Source organism: Emys orbicularis, chromosome 8, assembly GCF_028017835.1.
Source record: "Emys orbicularis isolate rEmyOrb1 chromosome 8, rEmyOrb1.hap1, whole genome shotgun sequence".
NCBI lineage: Eukaryota > Metazoa > Chordata > Testudines > Emydidae > Emys > Emys orbicularis.
The window spans coordinates 29,875,033-29,893,712 of record NC_088690.1 but is presented as its reverse complement, the minus strand read 5'-3'; the positions used below and the strand labels follow the sequence as shown (position 1 = coordinate 29,893,712).

The window sequence follows — 18,680 nt, the reverse complement described above, 5'->3', positions numbered from 1 at the left end:
ATATTTCTTTTATAACAGTTTAAATGCATTTCCTCTCAATTTCATCATCCTGCACTTAGGACGGAAGAATCCCATGCACTGCTACAGGCTGGACACCGACTGGCTAAGCAGCATTTCAGCAGAAAAGGACCTGGGGATTACAGTGGACGAGAAGCTGGATATGAGTCTACAGTGTGTCCTTGTTGCCAAGAAGGCTAACGGCATATTGGGCTGCATTAGTAGGAGCACTGCCAGCAGATCGAGGGAAGTGATTATTCACCTCTATTCGGCACTGGTGAGGCCACATCTGGAGTATTGTGTCCAGTTTTGGGGCCCCCACTACAGAAAGGATGTGGACCAGTTGGAGAGTCCAGCGGAGGGCAACAAAAATGATTAGGGGGATGGGGCACATGACTTATGAGAAAAGGCTGAGGGAACTGGGCTCATTTAGTCTGCAGAAAAGAAGACTGAGGGGGGATTTGATAGCAGCCTTCAACTACCTGAAGGGGGATTCCAAAGAGGATGGAGCTCGGCTGTTCTCAGTGGTGGCAGATGACAGAACAAGAAGCAATAGTCTCAAGTTGCAGTGGGGGAGGTCTAGATTGGATATTAGGAAAAACTATTTCACTAGATGGGTGATGAAGCACTGGAATGGGTTACCTAGGGAGGTGGTGAAATCTCCATCCTTAGAGGTTTTTAAGGCCCAGCTTGACAAAGCCCTGGCTGGGATGATTTAGTTGGGATTGGTCCTGATTTGAGCTGGGGGTTGGACTAGATGACCTCCTGAGGTCTCTTCCAACCCTAATCTTCTATGATTCTCCATCTCTTTGTTTTTGTATTATGGGAGAGGATAAATGGGGTGCCCAACTGTATCTTTTGTACCATTTATCATTTTATATATCCTCTATCATGTTCATATTTTATTGATTTCCCCTCTAGAACCAAAAAAGGAGGAGAACTCTAAAGATGGGAAGCGTTCGTATTCTAAAGCCACAATGAAGTACAAGCAGGGACGTGGATCTCGACATGGCCTGGTGCAACTGGTAACAGGCATTCAGGTACTCTTGGTCCAAGGAAAGGCCTACCGTTCTGCCATATTGGAGATGAAGGATAAAGGCAGCATAGCTCACCTAAAGACAAGCATCTACTGAAACCATGAAGCAGTTATGATCACAGACTCTCACAAGACCAAAACTTCTTTACATATTCTCCCTTCCTTTGATGTATCTGGTGCTGTCCCCTGGCAGACAGGATACTGCACTAGACAGACATCTGATCAAGCATGGTAATATCTATGTTTTTTTCTATGAACTGCTATCAATGGATGAAAATGCTCAGTTTCTGGAACCAAGAGGCCTGGATGGGTCTACAGCTTTCAGTTAGCTTAGCCACTTAGATACTAGAAGCTGAGGCAATTCTGTGGAGGAAAAACCTAAGATACTCATTCTGATAAATTACTTAACAAAACAGCAAAATGTATTAAAGAAAAAAAATGAGTCAATGAGGATCACTGTCTAAACAGTTGTCCACAGCATTATTCGGTGTGGAATACTCTCTTGTGCTGTCAGACCTCTCTCACAAGGGGGATTTAGATCCAGACATAGGTAGGGAGCCACTAGGAATGTGGTTCCTTAGGAAACTGAAAAGGAACAGGGGAGTAGGAAGTAAAGTGCAGGCAATGGGATTTCCTTGTATATACTTCATTATCCATGGGTTAAGAGACTTCATTGCCCATACCTGCACAATAAAGGTACAGACCCTGTTTCACTACCACAATGGGAGCTGAAACCCGGGAACTTATCCCACAAGTGGTATGATTTGGCCATGTGTATTTTGACTGTGCTTCACTAGTTTATACAAACTACCAAGTTTGCTGCCATACTGCATTTTCCATTTGTTCAAGAACACTGAATATTCACTATTTAGTGCAGATACACTAATGTAATAAATTAAAATTCAAAAATGAAGATTGACTAGAACAATCAATATAGAAAATAATAGAACTAAGAAGAAAGGAGCCAACACCTGTCCATTCATGCAGCCTCCAGCAATGATATTGGGATCAGATGGACAGAATTCAAAGCAGTAGATGTCTTCAGGGCACTCCAGCATTAACTAGAAAAAATAATAATCAATTGAGAAATACAGCCATGTTGGAAAGATTGTTCCTTTGTTGTCTGAATAATTTGAATATTTTAAAATCCTGTTTAAATACCTGAGGGTGAATAGGGTCAGAGAAACTCCAAAAAAGAATTGGTGACTTCTGCAACAACAGTTTACCAGATTGGGTAATGCGTTCTTCATAAGAAAGCCGCTCTGTTACTGACACTGCTATAATCCCTGATCGAGGGGAAAACAAACAACTTCATCGTCGATAAAGGGAAAATTTTAGCACTTCTACCAAAAAAAAAATGCCATGCCCACTTCAAGTGTTAATGGCTCTGTTAATTATTGCTTTATAGGTGACCAGTAAAGAGAAAAAATTGGCTATGTCTCCTTTTTATATACATAGCCAATTTCCCCCCCCACTGTAGGTCACCTTTAAAGCAATAATTTTAGTTAATGAATGATTAGGCACCTTAAAAATGAGTGATGGAAGCCCAAGACCAGAATATAACTCAATATTTTTGCTAAGAGTCGTTAAATTCTAATCTCAAAACTGGAATAACGTGACAGACATGGTTATGCTCTTGGGCACCCATTAAGAAACCAATTCCTTTGTCGTTATACTTAAAAAGAAGGCAGATTTCCTTTGCATCCTGCAGTGTTGGCTATTCAATGGAATGTGTGGAGCTGCAATACCCCAAAGGAAATATTGGGAAGCATTCAGAATGACTACTGGTGCTCCCTGCACTCAGGTGGAGCCACATAGGCAAGTGGTGAGGAGAAGTTGAAAGAGAAGCAGGGCTCCATGGAGCAGTGTGTGCTTCTGGGAGAGTATGAGAAAGAAATTAGGTCCAGCACAATTAGAGTCCCTTTAAATGGATCTCACAAGGGGAAAATTTCCTTCCTATGTATTCTCTACTATACACTTGCACAAGAAATCATCTGGCCTACAACATTACCTCTTTGAATTCTACACAATATCTGTCCATATCCCACTTTATCTCAAATCAGTGGTTTCCACATTTAAAAGCCAATAAAACCTTTATCAATTTAAACTTTAAAGCTCTCAAACTATTTCAGGCATGAACTATATATTTTATAAGCATTACCATAAATGGTTGGGTGCCAGCAAACACAGCTAACTGTTCTATGCTTCAGATAGTGCAGGTCTGTAAACGATTGGTATTCCTTAAGGTAAGCATCTGACTTGCCACCAAAGGCACTTTCATCTTCTGCTAATGCTTTCCAGTCATCAAAAAAGGCATTCATAATTTCATTTTGCTGCAATGCTATTTCCACTCTGTGTTATGAAAATAATAGTTAACATTTTCAAAAATGTCAGATGTGATTATTCAATGGGATAATTACCCATTAATTCAATAAAGAGACATCTTTCATTTAAAAATTATGATCACATCTCTCAAAGTGGTATGCACAATGGTTACCCAGTGCTGGTCACTACTCTCAAGAGAGCCCTTCACATTCAAATACACTTAATAAAAAATAGACATACTGTGCTATCACTTCACTTGTGTGTGCTCAGATAGATTTGATTTCAGTGGGCTTAGATTAGGCTCTTGAAGTTTACTACCCAACCCTGGAGCCCCAATGATTTCAGTGGACTCCTCAAGTGAGTAAGAGCTGTAGGACTGGGCCTTCACAGTTTACAGTTCCTCCTTCTACTTACTCCAGCAGAGGAGTCAGGGCCACATCCTCGGGTGGTATAAATAGATGTAGCTTCCTGACTTTAATAGAGCTATGTCCATTTACACCAGCTGAGGATCTGGCCCACAATTTTTTGTTTACCCATGAAAATGAATTTGTCATGAACTGTATTACTTGTTCCCATTGTAAATGAATGTGATGTCACAAACCTATTACAGTATCAAGTAAGAAGAAAAATAGGCTAGGAAGATGCAGAATATAGAAACATAGGGACTGCATTACTTGGACCAGACCACTGGTCCATCTAGAGCAGTATTCTGTCTCTGACAGTAGCCAATGTCTGATGCTTCAGAGGAAGATGTTAGTCACGTTACTGGACGGGTATGCAATAGCATTACTATGATGGAAGTACTTCAATAATTAGCAAAAGTGACAGTGTAGAGCAGTGGTGGGCAACCTGTGGCCACAGGTTGCCCACCACTGGTGTAGAGTATGGAAAAACACATGAAATGAGTGAGACATATACTTTAAAAACTTTCCTACTGACAGACACTTTGAACCATCTGAAATTTAATTGTGGCTTAACAGCTGACTAACTTCTTTTAGAAATTTGAAACCACCTTCCACAAAGCACATCAGAAGAGCATGGATTGGGAATGCATGCATCAGAGAATTCCGTTTTTTGTCTTGATTTTAAAACTAACAGTTATAAACCTAAGTATATCGTGACACCTGTTGTATAGTTCTGTGTACCATTTTACTGAAGGTAAACTTTAATGCATATTATTGCAACATTTTTACCTTAAAAACACTGAGATAATAAATTCTTTCAGATCCTCAGATGACAAACACAGCTCTTTTTCTTCACCTGAGAACTCTCTAGGAAAGTACTGTGTGGCTGCATTTCTTGGATAGGTCCTAAGCAAGTTGGAACAAATTTTAACACAGGTAAGTTTGAAAGATTTTTTTTTTTTAAAGAAGCCTTATGAAGTACAAAAAATGGAAAGCTAACTACACCTTTACCCCAATATAACGCGACCTGATATAACATGAATTTGGATATAACGTGGTAAAGCAGTGCTCCGGGGGGCGGGGCTGCACACTCCAGCGGATCAAAGCAAGTTCGATATAACGCGGTTTCACCTATAACGCGGTAAGATTTTTTGGTTCCCGAGGACAGTGTTATATCGAGGTAGAGGTGTATGTTAATTTTTGCTAATGTTGGTAAGATGATTTGGGTTGATCCAACTTCGGAAGTGAGGGAGAACTTAGCTGCACAGTATTTGAAAAGGTGCTCTCAGAGGACCTGATTCTGCTCTCACACTAGATTTACAACTGTGTAACCCCATTGACTCCAATGAGTTATTCCTGGTTTACATTACGGTTAGTGAGCTCAGAATCAGGACATAAATTAATAAATAATAATGAAGGGATTGTTTCCCTTTATAATTACTAAAAACTGGTAAATCCATTTCACACTTACCACTTTGTTTGAGTACTCATTTCCCTTACTTTTGGAACGACTTGTGCACCAACATCTTTTTCAAGTTTCATAATGCTGAAATTTTTATCCTGATAGGATGTACATTCAATGTAGCCATCTTTCACACTTGAAGCATTTCTATCAGTAAATTTGACCTTTGAACCAAACTCTCTGCGCACTCGAGAAATCATATATTTAATCTGCAATACACCCAAGATAAGAGATTTTCTGAAATAACCACAGGAAAACTATTCTTGAAAGTCAAGTCCTTTGAAACAGTGAGATTCAGAGATCTGCAAGGTCACTTCTGGTGGTCACTTGTTCACAAACATTTATAGATTTTGAAATTCTGTACCCCTCTCATGAGCCCAAATCACCAATAAGTGTATGTCATCATATATTTTTATCTTTCCAAACGGTACAGGACTTCTGAATATTTTTTAAATTACTCCTAGCACTGAAAGGGCTAATCCTGTTACTCTGAGATATCAAATTTGTCCCTTTGCCCAAGTAACTCATTCACTTCTCTCTGGATGAAATTTACCCCGCTTTGAGAGCCACCACAAAGCCTATACGCAACTTAAGCCCAATGCTATATCAGACAGCAGATTCCAGAACAAATGGAGGAGAATACTGCATCCCATTTAAACTACATGGAGAATTTGGACTTCCCAGAGGTTAATGGAAGTTTTTCCATTGACTTGTTTGGAGCAGGATTGGGATCTTAAGTAAGTAAAAAATAATTACAATTATCTAAATTGTAATTATTTGGCAAAGCTATCAAAACTACCACCTCAAACCTTACAAATGGTGATGGGGATGCTTAATGTCCACAAGTGGCCATGACTTCTGTTTTACATCTCCAGCAGCAGAGTGCCTTCATTACAGTCAGGGCATTGGATCATGTATGGACTTAAATGGAAAAGGAAAACATCAGAATCTCTTCCTACAGCACTTTCAGTTTTTCTTAGAGGTCTAGCTAGTTCCAACTCTCCTTTGCTGTGGTATCTGACAAGATCACAGTCAAAACTGGGATGGCCACAAGAATTTCAGGCATAACTCTAAATTTTCTGCCTTCTGTTCATTTAAAGAACTTCTTTAATTTTATTTTAACAGAGAATTTGTGTGAGAATATGACTTTGATTGAATGACATTTATAATTTCTGACCTTTCTAAGAGATTCATTAACTGATTCTTCTTCAATTTCCTTTTCACTGCCAAGGGAGACCCAAGGTTTGCGGACAGGAGGCTTATAAACGTATTCCTCTGTCGTTCCTTCTTTAGTCTCTCCTTCTTCTTCCACTGCCTCTGGAGGCTATAAGACAAAGTAATTGCAAAGAATTTATTTATAGTTTTTCATATATAAACATAAATATATTATTTAAATGTAGAAAAAAAATTCAGTGTTGCCAATTCTTATTCACACAAATAGTCTCAATGTAGTCAATCCGGCTACTCACAGGAGTAAGGATTTGGAGGATTAGGCCCTGTCCTTTTAGCAATGAATTTTCCAATAAATACTAAAGGGACACTGTCAATTTGAAAGGAAGTCAGTTTTTAAAAAGGAGTTTAAAGTAGTTTCATGTACTTCACCTGCTCCTGAGTCCCTTGTAACTAGCTAACAGAATGTTGGGAATCATTAGGAAAGGGATAGATAAGACAGAAAATATCATATTGCCTCTATATAAATCCATGGTATGCCCACATCTTGAATACTGTGTGCAGATGTGGTTGCCCTTCTCAAAAAAGATGTATTGGAATTGGAAAAGGTACAGAAAAGGGCAACAAAAATGATTAGGGGGATGGAACAGATTCCATATGAGGAGAGATTAATAAGACTGGAACTTTTCACCTTGGAAAAGAGACAACTAAGGGGCAATATGATAGAGATCTATTAAATCATGACTGGTGTGGAGAAAGTAAATAAGCAAGTGTCATTTACTCCTTATCATAACACAAGAACTAGGGGTCCACCAAATGAAATTAACAGGCAGCAGGTTTAAAACAAACAAAAGGAAGTATTTCTTCACACAACGCACAGTCAACATGTGGAACTCTTACCCAGAGGATGTTGTGAAGGCCAAGACTATAACAGGGTTCAAAAAATAACTAGATAAATTCATGGAGGATAGGTCCATCAATGGCTATTAGCCAGGATGGGCAGGAATGGTGTCTCTAGCCTCTGTTTGCCAGAAGCTGGTAATGGGCAACAGGGGATGAATCACTTGATGATACCTTTCAGAGTGGTAGTCGTGGTAGTCTGCATCAGCAAGAAGAACGAGGAGTACTTGTGGTACCTTAGAGACTAACAAATTTATTTGAGCATAAGCTTTCATGGGCTAAAACTCACTTCATCGGATGAATGCAGTGGAAAATACAGTAGGAAGATATATATACACAGAGGACATGAAAAAATGGGTGTTGCCATACTGACTATAACGAGGGTAATTAGTTAAGGTGGGCTATTATCAGCAGGAGAAAAACAAACCTTTGTAGTGATAATCAGGATGGCCCATTTCCAACAGTTGACAAGAAGGTGTGAGTAACAGTAGGGGGGAAAATTAGCATGGAGAAATAGGTTTTACTTTGTGTAAAGACCCATCCACTCCCTGTTCTGATACCTGTTCTGTTAATTCCCTCTAAAGCACCTGGCACTGGCCACTGTTGGAAGACAGGATACTGGGGTAGATGGACCTTTGGTCTGACACAGTATGGCTGTTCTTATGTACAATCACTATTTTATTTTCTATTAAAATGCTTTTCCCCCCTCCCCTGCTGCTGTGTGACAGACGCACAGGAACAAAAGGAGAAAATGACTAAGGCCCTCATCCTGCAGTGTACTGCACTTGGAAGGTCACAGGGGTCCAGACAGTGGTGCTCCAGTGCATTGCAGAATTGAGACCTAACTAATTAAGGTTCCAGTCCTGCAAACACTTAAGCATGTTAATAACCTCAAGCAAATAAATAGGCCTACTGAAATCACGTGTACAAATATTTGCAAAAGCAGAGTCTAAATGACTATATAAAAATGTTTGCAATGAAAATAAGCACAGTTTTCTCTAATCTTTCAGTTATAATAATTTTATGTGCTCCTTGTAATAACAGTAGGGAAAAAAATCAAAACCAAATGTGACTTTCAATTACAAGGTTAATGTTTTCCTTTAATGTTTTGCATTCAAAAATATATTTTCTAAGTACAATTTGTTGAATAGATATTCTTCCTTTGAAGAGTCTTTAGCTCATTAATTATAATCTCTTACTGAAATGTGTCTAATCTGGAAAACTAGAGATTTTGCACGTGTGATTACCAGTTTTATGAGAAATGGTAATCTTGACACCAATCAAGTCAATGCCAAAAATCCCATTGACAGTGGAGTTGGGATTTCACCCAAACTCTTTTTCAGTATAAATTGTAGGTATATTTTGCATGTTAAGACTAACTTAAAGTGTAAAATTCTTGCAATTAGAGTGCTTTATTTATAAGTGTGTTCAATACAGATCTTCTTTTCATGTAATTGAAGAAGATCTGTATCGATGACATAAAAAGAAGAATCAGACTAGTCACTATTGCATTCCTAAAACTCTGTAAGATCTGGAAGGCTAAGACATTTCAATAAAAATTAAAAGCAGTGTATATGAGACAATTGTGCTGATATTGCAGTATGGATCAGAATGTTGATGTCTGAGGAAAGCTGATGAACATAAGAGATTGACTGTAGAAATGAACTAGCAGAGGGGAATATTGAGAGATTCAAGACTGCAGAAAATAAAAAATTACATGCTAAGAACATGGCTAGGGCAAGAAATAATGCTGTTACAGAAGAGCCAAGAAAGACAACTATAATGGTTTGAACATGGGTCAAGAATGGACCCAGAAAGGATACCAAATGAGGTGATATGTACCAGAGTGCAAGCAACTAGCAAGAGAGGAAAACTGTGGATGTATTGGATAAACACAGTTATGAATGAGGCTGTGAAGCTGATACAAAGTGATGGAAAAACTTCCTTCGGCCCCATTGTTGCTGGTGAGCTGATGGATGGGAATCAAAGAGAAAGAGAAGAAGAGACAATACAGATAGGGTGACCAGATGTCCCGATTTTATAGGGACAGTCCTGATATTTGGGGCTTTTTCTTATATAGGCTCATATTACCACCCACCCTCTGTCCCAGTTTTTCACACTTGCTGTCTGGTCACCCTAAATACAGATCTCAAAGTGTGTGTGTGTGACTGTAGCACTGTGAGTTATTTTAAGTATGTGGAATAATGTGAAGGTGTGTTTGGATTTTCTTACATTTAAAAAGCTTTCCTTGGCCTCTTCGGTTGCAACAAGATAAAAGTTCTGTCCATATTTGAACTCTGTATCTAAAACTATCAGAAGTTCTTCCCCTGGATATTCCTGCATGAATAAGAACAGAAAGGTTTCATGCATTCAACTTCCAATTACAACTGATATATTAATCTAAGATCTGTAAAATTGTGAATTAGATATTTAAGTAATCAATACCAGAAAACACAATCCTGAAGAAAAAATAATTCTTAAATTCAAAGAACTGTAGCTATTTAGTGGAAAGTAGAAGCAAGTAATGTACAAAAAAAGCTTGATCCTATGCTCATTTAAGTCAATAGCAAAGTTATCATTAACTTTAGTGGTGGATGATCAGGGTCAGAATTTGTAAAAATTTACAAGTACAGAGGGCTGTTTTGCCCTCACATGTGTGTGTACAATTCTCATTGACTTCAATGAAAATTGCAAGGACATATCCAAAGGCATAACTAGACTTATTTCTATGTTGTATTATATTATTTATTCCCTTTTACATTTCTTTTTAAGGCTTATATATGAATATGAAAAATTGTAATGAAAATACGTTTTCCTAGAGTATTCACAGATGGACAGATGAGGATGGGCCTTACCACTGAAAGTACATGGTATGAGGGTTTTAAGTTTTAAAGCTAGAAAAAAAGGGGTTACGTACTAGGACTATTTTTTTGACTGGGTGGAAATCGGAGACTGCAGCTCTTGTCTTCATATCCTGAATTATGTCCTCTTTTTTCAGAAGTTTGTAAGGTTTTTCTTCTGTGATATCTTCATTAATTCGACAATTTAAAATTTCCTGTGTCTTTTCAGTGAAAACTAATGGAAAGATCTCTGGGTGGCCTAGAAAAGGTAAGGCAAAATTGGAGGGTGAACAAAAATTGTGTTTTCCTTGAAAGGTTGACAGTGTAGGAGATATGTCGTTAACAGTTCTAAATCTTTCTTACTGCTAGTAATACGACACCTTTGAACCGCTGTACTTATAGTTTTTGGTACATTTGGCGGCATAGATTGTAAATTCAATATGGAAAGATAACATTGTCTTCATGTTGTAAAAGTCAGCGCCTAACACATTTTGCATAATCAATATATGTTATTTAAAATAAAATCTTTCAAGAAAACAGAAGAATGAATTCACAATCATCCTATGCTAAGGCAGAAGTATTGTGCTAGGAGTTGGCTGTGTGGATGGCAAAGAAACATTTATTTGCTGCTAATCTAGCATTCACAAAATAACGATCAGCTGATTTCTTCAAGGTGGTGGATAGCCTGGTAAATCTAAGTTATGTCTATTCTTTGGCTGAAGAGAATTCTTCCTGGAATGTGGAAATCTTGCATCACTGTGGATAAAATTTACAGTATTCAGACCAAAACATCTGCATCTATAAAACCACAGTAATATATGGAGGGGACAAATGCTCAGTGTTTTCTGCTTGAGTTTTGTGCAGTGTTGCTCAGTAATATGCTGGGGAAACTGCATTCCACAACCTGCACTTTGGTCTTATTCCTAGCTAGTGACCGCCAGTAGGGAAATACTGGTCCTTTGCTAGAGGAGATGGCCAATGCTATCTTGAAGAGAACAGAGGACCAAATGCTCTTAAGGAAGCACGTGTATGTCCTCTGATCAAAATCCAGCTCTAGATGCTGATAATCTGTAATTAGTGACTGTATCTAATTGTTAATGTTTGTTTGAGATTATGGAAAAGGTTGCAGCAAGACAACTCATAGTATCTTGATGCCTCTGACTTCCTAAACCCTTGTCATTCTGGCTTTGACTATTATATTTACATTGGTCAATGGCCTTCAGGCAGTGGATAAGGACAGGGTCTCCATACTGATATTGTCAAATTTGCCAGCAGTCTTTGCTACAGTTAATTATGAGGTTTTGTTAACTCACGTGAAGACCAAACTGGGTTTAGACAGAGCTGCCCTGTGCTAGCTTCGTGCACTCACTGTTAGGCAATTGCTCTTCTGTCTCATGGGTTCTCTCACATGGGGTGGCGCAGGCTTCCTCTCTGTCACCTCATACATCTTGTTCAATGTGCATGAGGCCATTAGGAGGGTTAGTGAAGAGGCATGGACTGAAATGCTTTCAATATACTAATGATTTCCAGCTCTATGGCCCTGATTGAGGAAAGTCCAAGTCTATCCCTATTCAGGACAGCAATTAAGCCCATGCTTAACTTTAAGCACAGGTTTATGTACTGTCCTGAACAGGGATGCTTTTCTAAATCAGGACCCTCATCTCCATTTCATCCTGTCTAGGGTGCAGTTGAGTCTATTTCTCAGTTACTGGGTGAGATTGAAGCATGAATAAGAGCAAACTGATTGAGACTCAAACCAGATAAAACTGAGGTGGCAATGTCTGGCCAATGGAGACAACCAGAGCGTATAACAAAGATTATATCTGACCCTTTGATTGAGAGTATGTATCCATCATTTGTTACTAAAGTGTGACTCTTGTCAGGTTCCTATCTGCTTTTAGATCCAAAGAACATTGACTAGAACTCTGACTGTGTCTTCAAAGCCAGCCTTGGCACTATAATCTATGCCTTTGTCATTTCTAGATAGGATGACTGTAGTAAGTTCTATATGGGATGGGGCTACACCTTACATCCATTCAAAAGCTGAAGCTAATATAGAATATGGTGGATCCACTTGTTAAGTGATGTAGCTCACCATGAGTATGTGACACCAGGGGTGCCCCCAGAAATTGACATGGTATGCACCAGTAATCCCTGTGGAGCCATCCGCACTGCTGCCACTGGCCCCAGCATCTAGCCCACCAAGTCTGCATCATGCTCAGCTCCCACCTTCCAGCCCGGCCCACCAGGTGCAGTGTCATTCCCCATCCTTGAGAGGGAGGGGACACAGGCTTCTGGAAGTGGGACAAGGCTGGACAGGCCCCTGGGGGGAGCTCTGGTATAGGAGCCAGCCCCATGGAAGCAGCAAGAAGGAGCAGCACTGGCCGGCCCACTGCCCAGTGTGCTCACTCTGATTTGTGCCCCTGACCATGTGTGCCAATCACTCAGTTTTGGTCTCATCACTCCACATGTCATGAGGGAGGGCCAGAGGGGCCAAATCTGCTACTCCTTGCTGCTGCCAATGATATGCAAGGGCACTGTTGTGTGACACTGGTGCTTCCTGAATTGCATTGTCTGCTTGTTGGCTTTGGATGGAATGTAAATAGTTGGTTATAACTTATAAAGGCCTAATTGGGTTGAGCCTTGCCTATTTGAGAGACTTACTTTTTCCCCTTGCAATACTGCCATAGTTGCAGACTACAAAGGCATTCAAGCTGGATCTTTCCTAGCTTATTAGAATGGGACTGTTGAGAGGACATTCTTCGTAGAGGACCCCTAAGCTTTGATCTGAAATAGTTCGCATCTGCTGACCTTGAGGGCAAGCTGCAAAATGCTTCTTTTCAACTGGCTGCTTAGAGAATGGAGGTTTTTGGGGACCTGAAGGGTCAGGTGGGTTTTGTTATGTTCTCAGCGGCTGGGCGGGGTTTTTGTGAGATCTGCTGGTGTTTCAGAGTTTTTCTATTTCCTGTTGTTATAAGGTATATTTTGTCAGGATATCTAGAGCCTGGAGCAGGCATCTTTTTGTCTATTTTAAGCTGAAGTAGATAAATCTAAAATGGAGTATTGATCAGCTTGGTAAACATGCTTTGAGAAGTCAATTCAAACCTAATCCTTTTAAAATTGACAAAACAATAAATCCTTTTTAATCTCTATCATCCAGGAAGCTAAATTTCCCAATAGGCCTATCATTTAATAGGTAATATTTGATAAATCCCACATTTATCCTTTAAGCCCTTTCACTGCAGGTCCTCCACTGTATCTGCTCTGCTGCAGTCATCCACTGAAATCAATGGAATACTAAGCCATTCCTAGTATACTCTGCAATATGAAAGATGTGTTCTACCTGGACTTCCTGGCTATTACACAACATTGTGCAGTATGCATACAATACACACACATGACACACACAATTCCTGTGTCTATTTGCTTCACAAGTGCTAATTAACATTTCACTGCTTTCCTTTTCTATATCGCTTAGATTTTAAGGACTTATATTTGCGTGAGCTTCCAAGAGTCTCTGTGTTCTCCCTGTCAGGCACCTTATTCCAATGACCCCAGCTCCCCACCTTTGGGATGAGGAGGCCAGGCCATGAACCCTTCTTTGGCCTAGCATTTTGGCTATAGGAGTCAACTACGAAGAAACGACTTGAGGCGTTTACTCCTTCTAAAGAATCGAGCATGTTGTTCTGCAGCACTCCCAGCCCCTGCTGCCCCAGGGAGTGAAGGATGTGGTCAGGACACAGACCTGGAACCCTAGTACACAGCTGCAATGCTACAGATACAGCCAAGATTTCAATATGTCATGGTTGACAGGCCCAGGAAATTACGTTTCCTCTTGCAAAGCATCTCTCTGAGAAAGAAAATTACCACCCGTTCAGCATGAGGACTGCAACAGTAAAAACTCCCCAGTTGCTCTGCTGGGGAACTTTCCAACTAACAACATCATAGATAGGCACGTGCATGTCATGTCTTCCCTGCCGTCCCCTTGCCAGCTCTGTTCCTGTGAGCCAACAGGAGAAAACTCCAGATCTCTGTAGTGCACCGATAAGAGGATTTTCATTCATTTTAATCTCCAGTTGGCTCAAGAGAATGGAATGGACAGGGGGAGCAGAGGGACAGTACAACATGCATGTGTATCAGCCCTCGAGATTTGTTGCATGGGGTGTCCAGGACTGATGCCCAGGGTGCATCTAACTGGACTGGTACCCAGAGGAAAATCAATATAACTTTCCTATCCCTACCCATAATATTTTTGGAATCCCCTTATTGTGAAATTATCAGAAAGGAGGAGAAGATTCCCCCCATCTGACAGAAAAGTAAAAGGAAACCCAAGCAATTAGTCATATAATTCTCTTTGTATCAAAAGGTCCTAATCGAGAATAATGGTGATTTTCAAATAGCTCATATAATAAAACAGCTGTACTGCACTCCAGTGGTAGCAGATGATTTAAAAAAATGCTTGAACAAGCTGCATAGTATCTTTTCCTTCAATGTTAACATAAAAACATTTTCTTAACCTGATGCAGTTTCAGTGTCACATGGAACATAATGAATGCCCATTTAAAATTAATGAAAACTACTCTAGACAGAACACTAGGGAATATACTGTGGCAACTGTCCTGCATCAGCAGAGCAGGCTAGATGGCCTAAAATGTCTTTTTGACCACTTATTTCTATGAGACTAAATTAAAAGCAATAACCAGAATAATAGGTTATATCATAACATCTATTTGCCTGAAAGATTCCAGTACAAATCATAATACAAAACTAAGAGCTGATCCTGAAATTCTTCCTCATATCAGTAATTTTGCCAGATGATGCTTTTCTGAGTAAAAATTTTTTAGCATCAAGTCAACATTTTTCAATTAAAAGCTCTTCTGACTAGTGTCTTCCTATATGGCTGTAATATATACTATATATAATATGTACTTCCTATATACTGAAATATAAATAATAAATGAAATAATGTATCACAGACACATAAAATGGGTCATGGCAGTAAACAGGTACTATCAGCATGACTTTGGGATGGTGACATTACTCATGAGTAGTAAAGGTACAAATAAATTATGCAGGTCAACCCCAATGAGTGCCAATGAAACCCTTCTATTACCACACACCACAAATGTTGTACCATTTGTTTGGAATCACCTTGTATTTGTAGTGGTGGACTTTTAGAAGAGTGTTAGTTTTGGGGACATTGGTTCCTGTTTGTTTATTATACTATTATAATGTTTGTGCCCTGTGCCCACAGTTCACACTTTAACCTGCTACCACTATCCTCAGAGGCCAAAAATCCCTAAAAAGCAAAGGAAATTTTGCTAGTTTTATGCTAAGGAGCTAAGAACCAGGAATGAGACTCCCGCAGAGATAGTATCTTTAGCGAATAGGATCTTTGGCATTTCCAAATACTATAATTCTATATAAACTAACAGTCATACGGATATCAATTTTTTCTTCTATTGTTCGCCACTAGGCGGAGCTACAATCCTTATTTGTTTCTCTTGATGACTTTCCAGGAACATCATAAACATAACATTGATATCATCTGAAAGACTAGACATATTCTGTCTTTATTAAAAGCAGAGACAACTTACCCCAGCTTAGGTGAAACTTCTAAGACCACGTAATTTTACTCCCATCCATCAGCACATAGTACTGAATAATATGCTACTCAGGGGAAAGGAGTGATTTATGCCTTTTTTATAAAATCCTCTGGTGAGGATTGACTAAAATTGTTACTGTAAATACTGATCAATAATGGAACTTACCTATGCTAGCCATAGATATGTCCTCTTCCTCATCTTTTTTACCTGAAATACAATAACATGATGTTAAGTTGGCATTTAAAAAATTCTAATACATTAGTTATCCTTGTACAATCTTTAATTTGATAACATACACAAGTGGCAACACATTCTTTATAATGTATAAAATCTAACCTGTGCAGAGGCAGCACAATACACTTTCTATTCAACTTAGATTTTACGAAAGAAACTACCGAATCCTATTCGAATGAGTGTCCGAATGTGTTTTAAGGAGGCATTGGTATTTCTTTGAATTTTGAGAGAAATATAAAATTCATGTTTATTGTGAACAGGTGCTCAAGACACCAAAGAGGAAATCTCCCACCTTGTGGCACAAATGCAGTCACAGCACTCTACCTGTTAGCATCCCCTGGGTAACTTGCCACCCAGAAATGGTCATGACTGAATGGAATGGTAAATGGCCGGGTCCCCCTAAACACTTTGATCAGTAGAGCTGGCTGGTATTCAGAGGAGCAGATGTTGCATCTTTCTGAAGAGTGGTGGAGTGGGTATGGAGCTGCAGGAGTCATTGTGCATCCCTGAGCTTATGTGATGGTTACACACCCTACAATGGGTCAGGACAGGAAGGGATTAATGGTCTGGCGTTCAGTCTGCTCTGCTGCGTAGCACTCACTAGACATAGTGATTGGGAGGGTGTGACAGGGTGTGCATACCCCGCACTAGGCAAGAAAGGGTTAACCCCACATTATGGGCGGCCGAAGTCCTGCCCTCCAGACCATGATGGGCATGCTCCAACTGCTGCCTCAGTATAAAAGGGAGCAGCCCAGCTCGTTGTAGGCTGACCGCCGAGGAGAGAGGACACTTGGTGGAGGCTCCTGCGCAAGAGCCGCTTCAGCACTTGACTGCGGGAACCAGAGATCCCAAGGACCAGACCAGAGACCTGTAGACACAGCTATGTTGACAGAATAGTGCTTCTGCTGGTATAGCTAATGGCGTTTGGGGAGTGGTGTTCCTACTCCAGTTGGAAAACCCCTTTCTGTTGGTGTGTGCTGTGTCTACATTGGGGGCTAGGCCAGCATATGCTGATGTAGCTGTGCTGGCATAGGCTCTGAGGTGTAGACATAGCCCCAGGCAGATGGCCAGAAGAAGGACTGGGGAATAGCTTTGTTTAGTGTTACTTTGTGAGTTTTGTGTTTGAATAACAAGTGAAGCCCTGAGAAAAAGGCCCTGATCCAGACTCTGACTGTGGTTTCAGTCCTTCCTGGGCTGGGGACAGAGGCCTCCAGTCTACACTCATGAACTGACCCTGGTCCACACCTAGCCTGGGGTGCTGACCTGTTGTTGATAGTATTGATAATGTTTTAACTGAAGAGGTTTTTATTGATACCATTCACTAAGGTGTGTTTCCTTTCTGGTTTCTGCTGTAGTCAGCTGGCCCTCTCCAGATGTTGACTCCAGCCCAGCTCCCCTTAGAGCAGTGCAGCAGCACACAGAGTCCAATTTTGACACTCATCTTGATAGCACATTGTGACCTCTTGGGTGAATGTGCCTAGACCACTGAAGAAACTCTTTTCTTACAATATACAGAAGAGCCTCACTAACCTGCACTTTGCTAACTCTCGCTCCCCACTTCTCAGCTGAGATATAATACCAGAGCACTCCCGTAAAGTTACATATTATTACAGTGAGACTTCATAATATTTTTTTAAAATGATAGTACATTGATGGTGTTCACTATTAAATATTAAACACTGAACATTTTCTGCACAGTGGCACCTGAGATACCTTAGTATTTTCCTGTACTTAAACCTCTGTCTTCATTGTAAAGCAATAATAATCAATCATACTTAGCTCTCATAAGCTTTTTATTAGTTGATCTCAAAATGCATTACAAGGAGATAAGCATCATTATCCCCACATTATAGTTGGGGAAACTGAGTCACAGAGCAGTAATGCCCAAGGTCACCCATCAGCCCAGTGGCAGAGCTGGGAATAGAAAAAAGGTCTCCTAAGTCCCAGTCCAGTGCTCTATCCACTAGGCCACATAGTAAATCTAAACTATGTTTCTCTAAATGAATATAGTCAATTGTGTGATGTAATGTCCATGGTGCATGTGTTTTGCTAATTCACAAAGTTGTAATAATTCATAACAAGTCTCCCAATCATTGGTGCAAATTAGTGAGTTTTAATGTACTTAGTATATTTGTAACATTTTAGCCCAAGCAATGTAAATAGCTGCCATGTAAATCTAGGCAACATCTTTCTTTACCACTGTAGTATCATACATACCAAGCTGTTTTCGCTTGCCTTTGGCTGATCCTTTAGCTTTGGTTTCTCCTTTAAGTTTCTTTACTGAGCCTTTGGCACTTAGTGCAGAGGTCTTGCTGGATTTTGGACTTTCTAACATTTTTCAGATTTCTGTCTGGAAAGATGATATATATAGCATTAATATATTGTAATCAAAGGGTCAAGTTTGCCACTGGCCAAAATGAGAAGTTTGGCCAAGGCTTACATTTATACAGCTTATCACTAAAGTATTTTTCATCCATGTCTAAAGGAACTGTCTAAACGTTTATGCCCCAAACTTACTGTACTTTTGACAATGCATCTTATAGTTGGAAAATGCTGTTGCTTCTGTTTTAGGGCATGTCTACATAGCACAGCAATGTGCGCCAGAGGTGTGTGCTTTTTAAAGCACGCCAGTATGCTGCGCACTATCTGGCAGTAAAAATTCCATAGTGCGTTAATGTAGGGTGGTCACTAGGGAACTTTTAATGT

General features: G+C 39.9%; 1 protein-coding gene across 1 annotated transcript in view; it reads right to left on the bottom strand.

The window, feature by feature from the left end:
* Positions 1 to 18,309, bottom strand: part of DNAI3 (dynein axonemal intermediate chain 3) — a 36,256-nt gene extending 17,947 nt beyond the window's left edge. Inside the window, exons 1-10 of the mRNA XM_065409847.1 lie at positions 18,192 to 18,309; positions 15,906 to 15,947; positions 10,212 to 10,393; positions 9,527 to 9,631; positions 6,402 to 6,548; positions 5,234 to 5,433; positions 4,552 to 4,668; positions 3,195 to 3,385; positions 2,195 to 2,319; positions 2,005 to 2,094 (exon numbers count right to left, since the gene is read on the bottom strand). Coding sequence (XP_065265919.1) covers positions 2,005 to 2,094; positions 2,195 to 2,319; positions 3,195 to 3,385; positions 4,552 to 4,668; positions 5,234 to 5,433; positions 6,402 to 6,548; positions 9,527 to 9,631; positions 10,212 to 10,393; positions 15,906 to 15,947; positions 18,192 to 18,309 — 1,317 coding nt within the window. The remainder of the gene's footprint in view (positions 1 to 2,004; positions 2,095 to 2,194; positions 2,320 to 3,194; positions 3,386 to 4,551; positions 4,669 to 5,233; positions 5,434 to 6,401; positions 6,549 to 9,526; positions 9,632 to 10,211; positions 10,394 to 15,905; positions 15,948 to 18,191) is intronic.
* Positions 18,310 to 18,680: the final 371 nt, after the last annotated feature.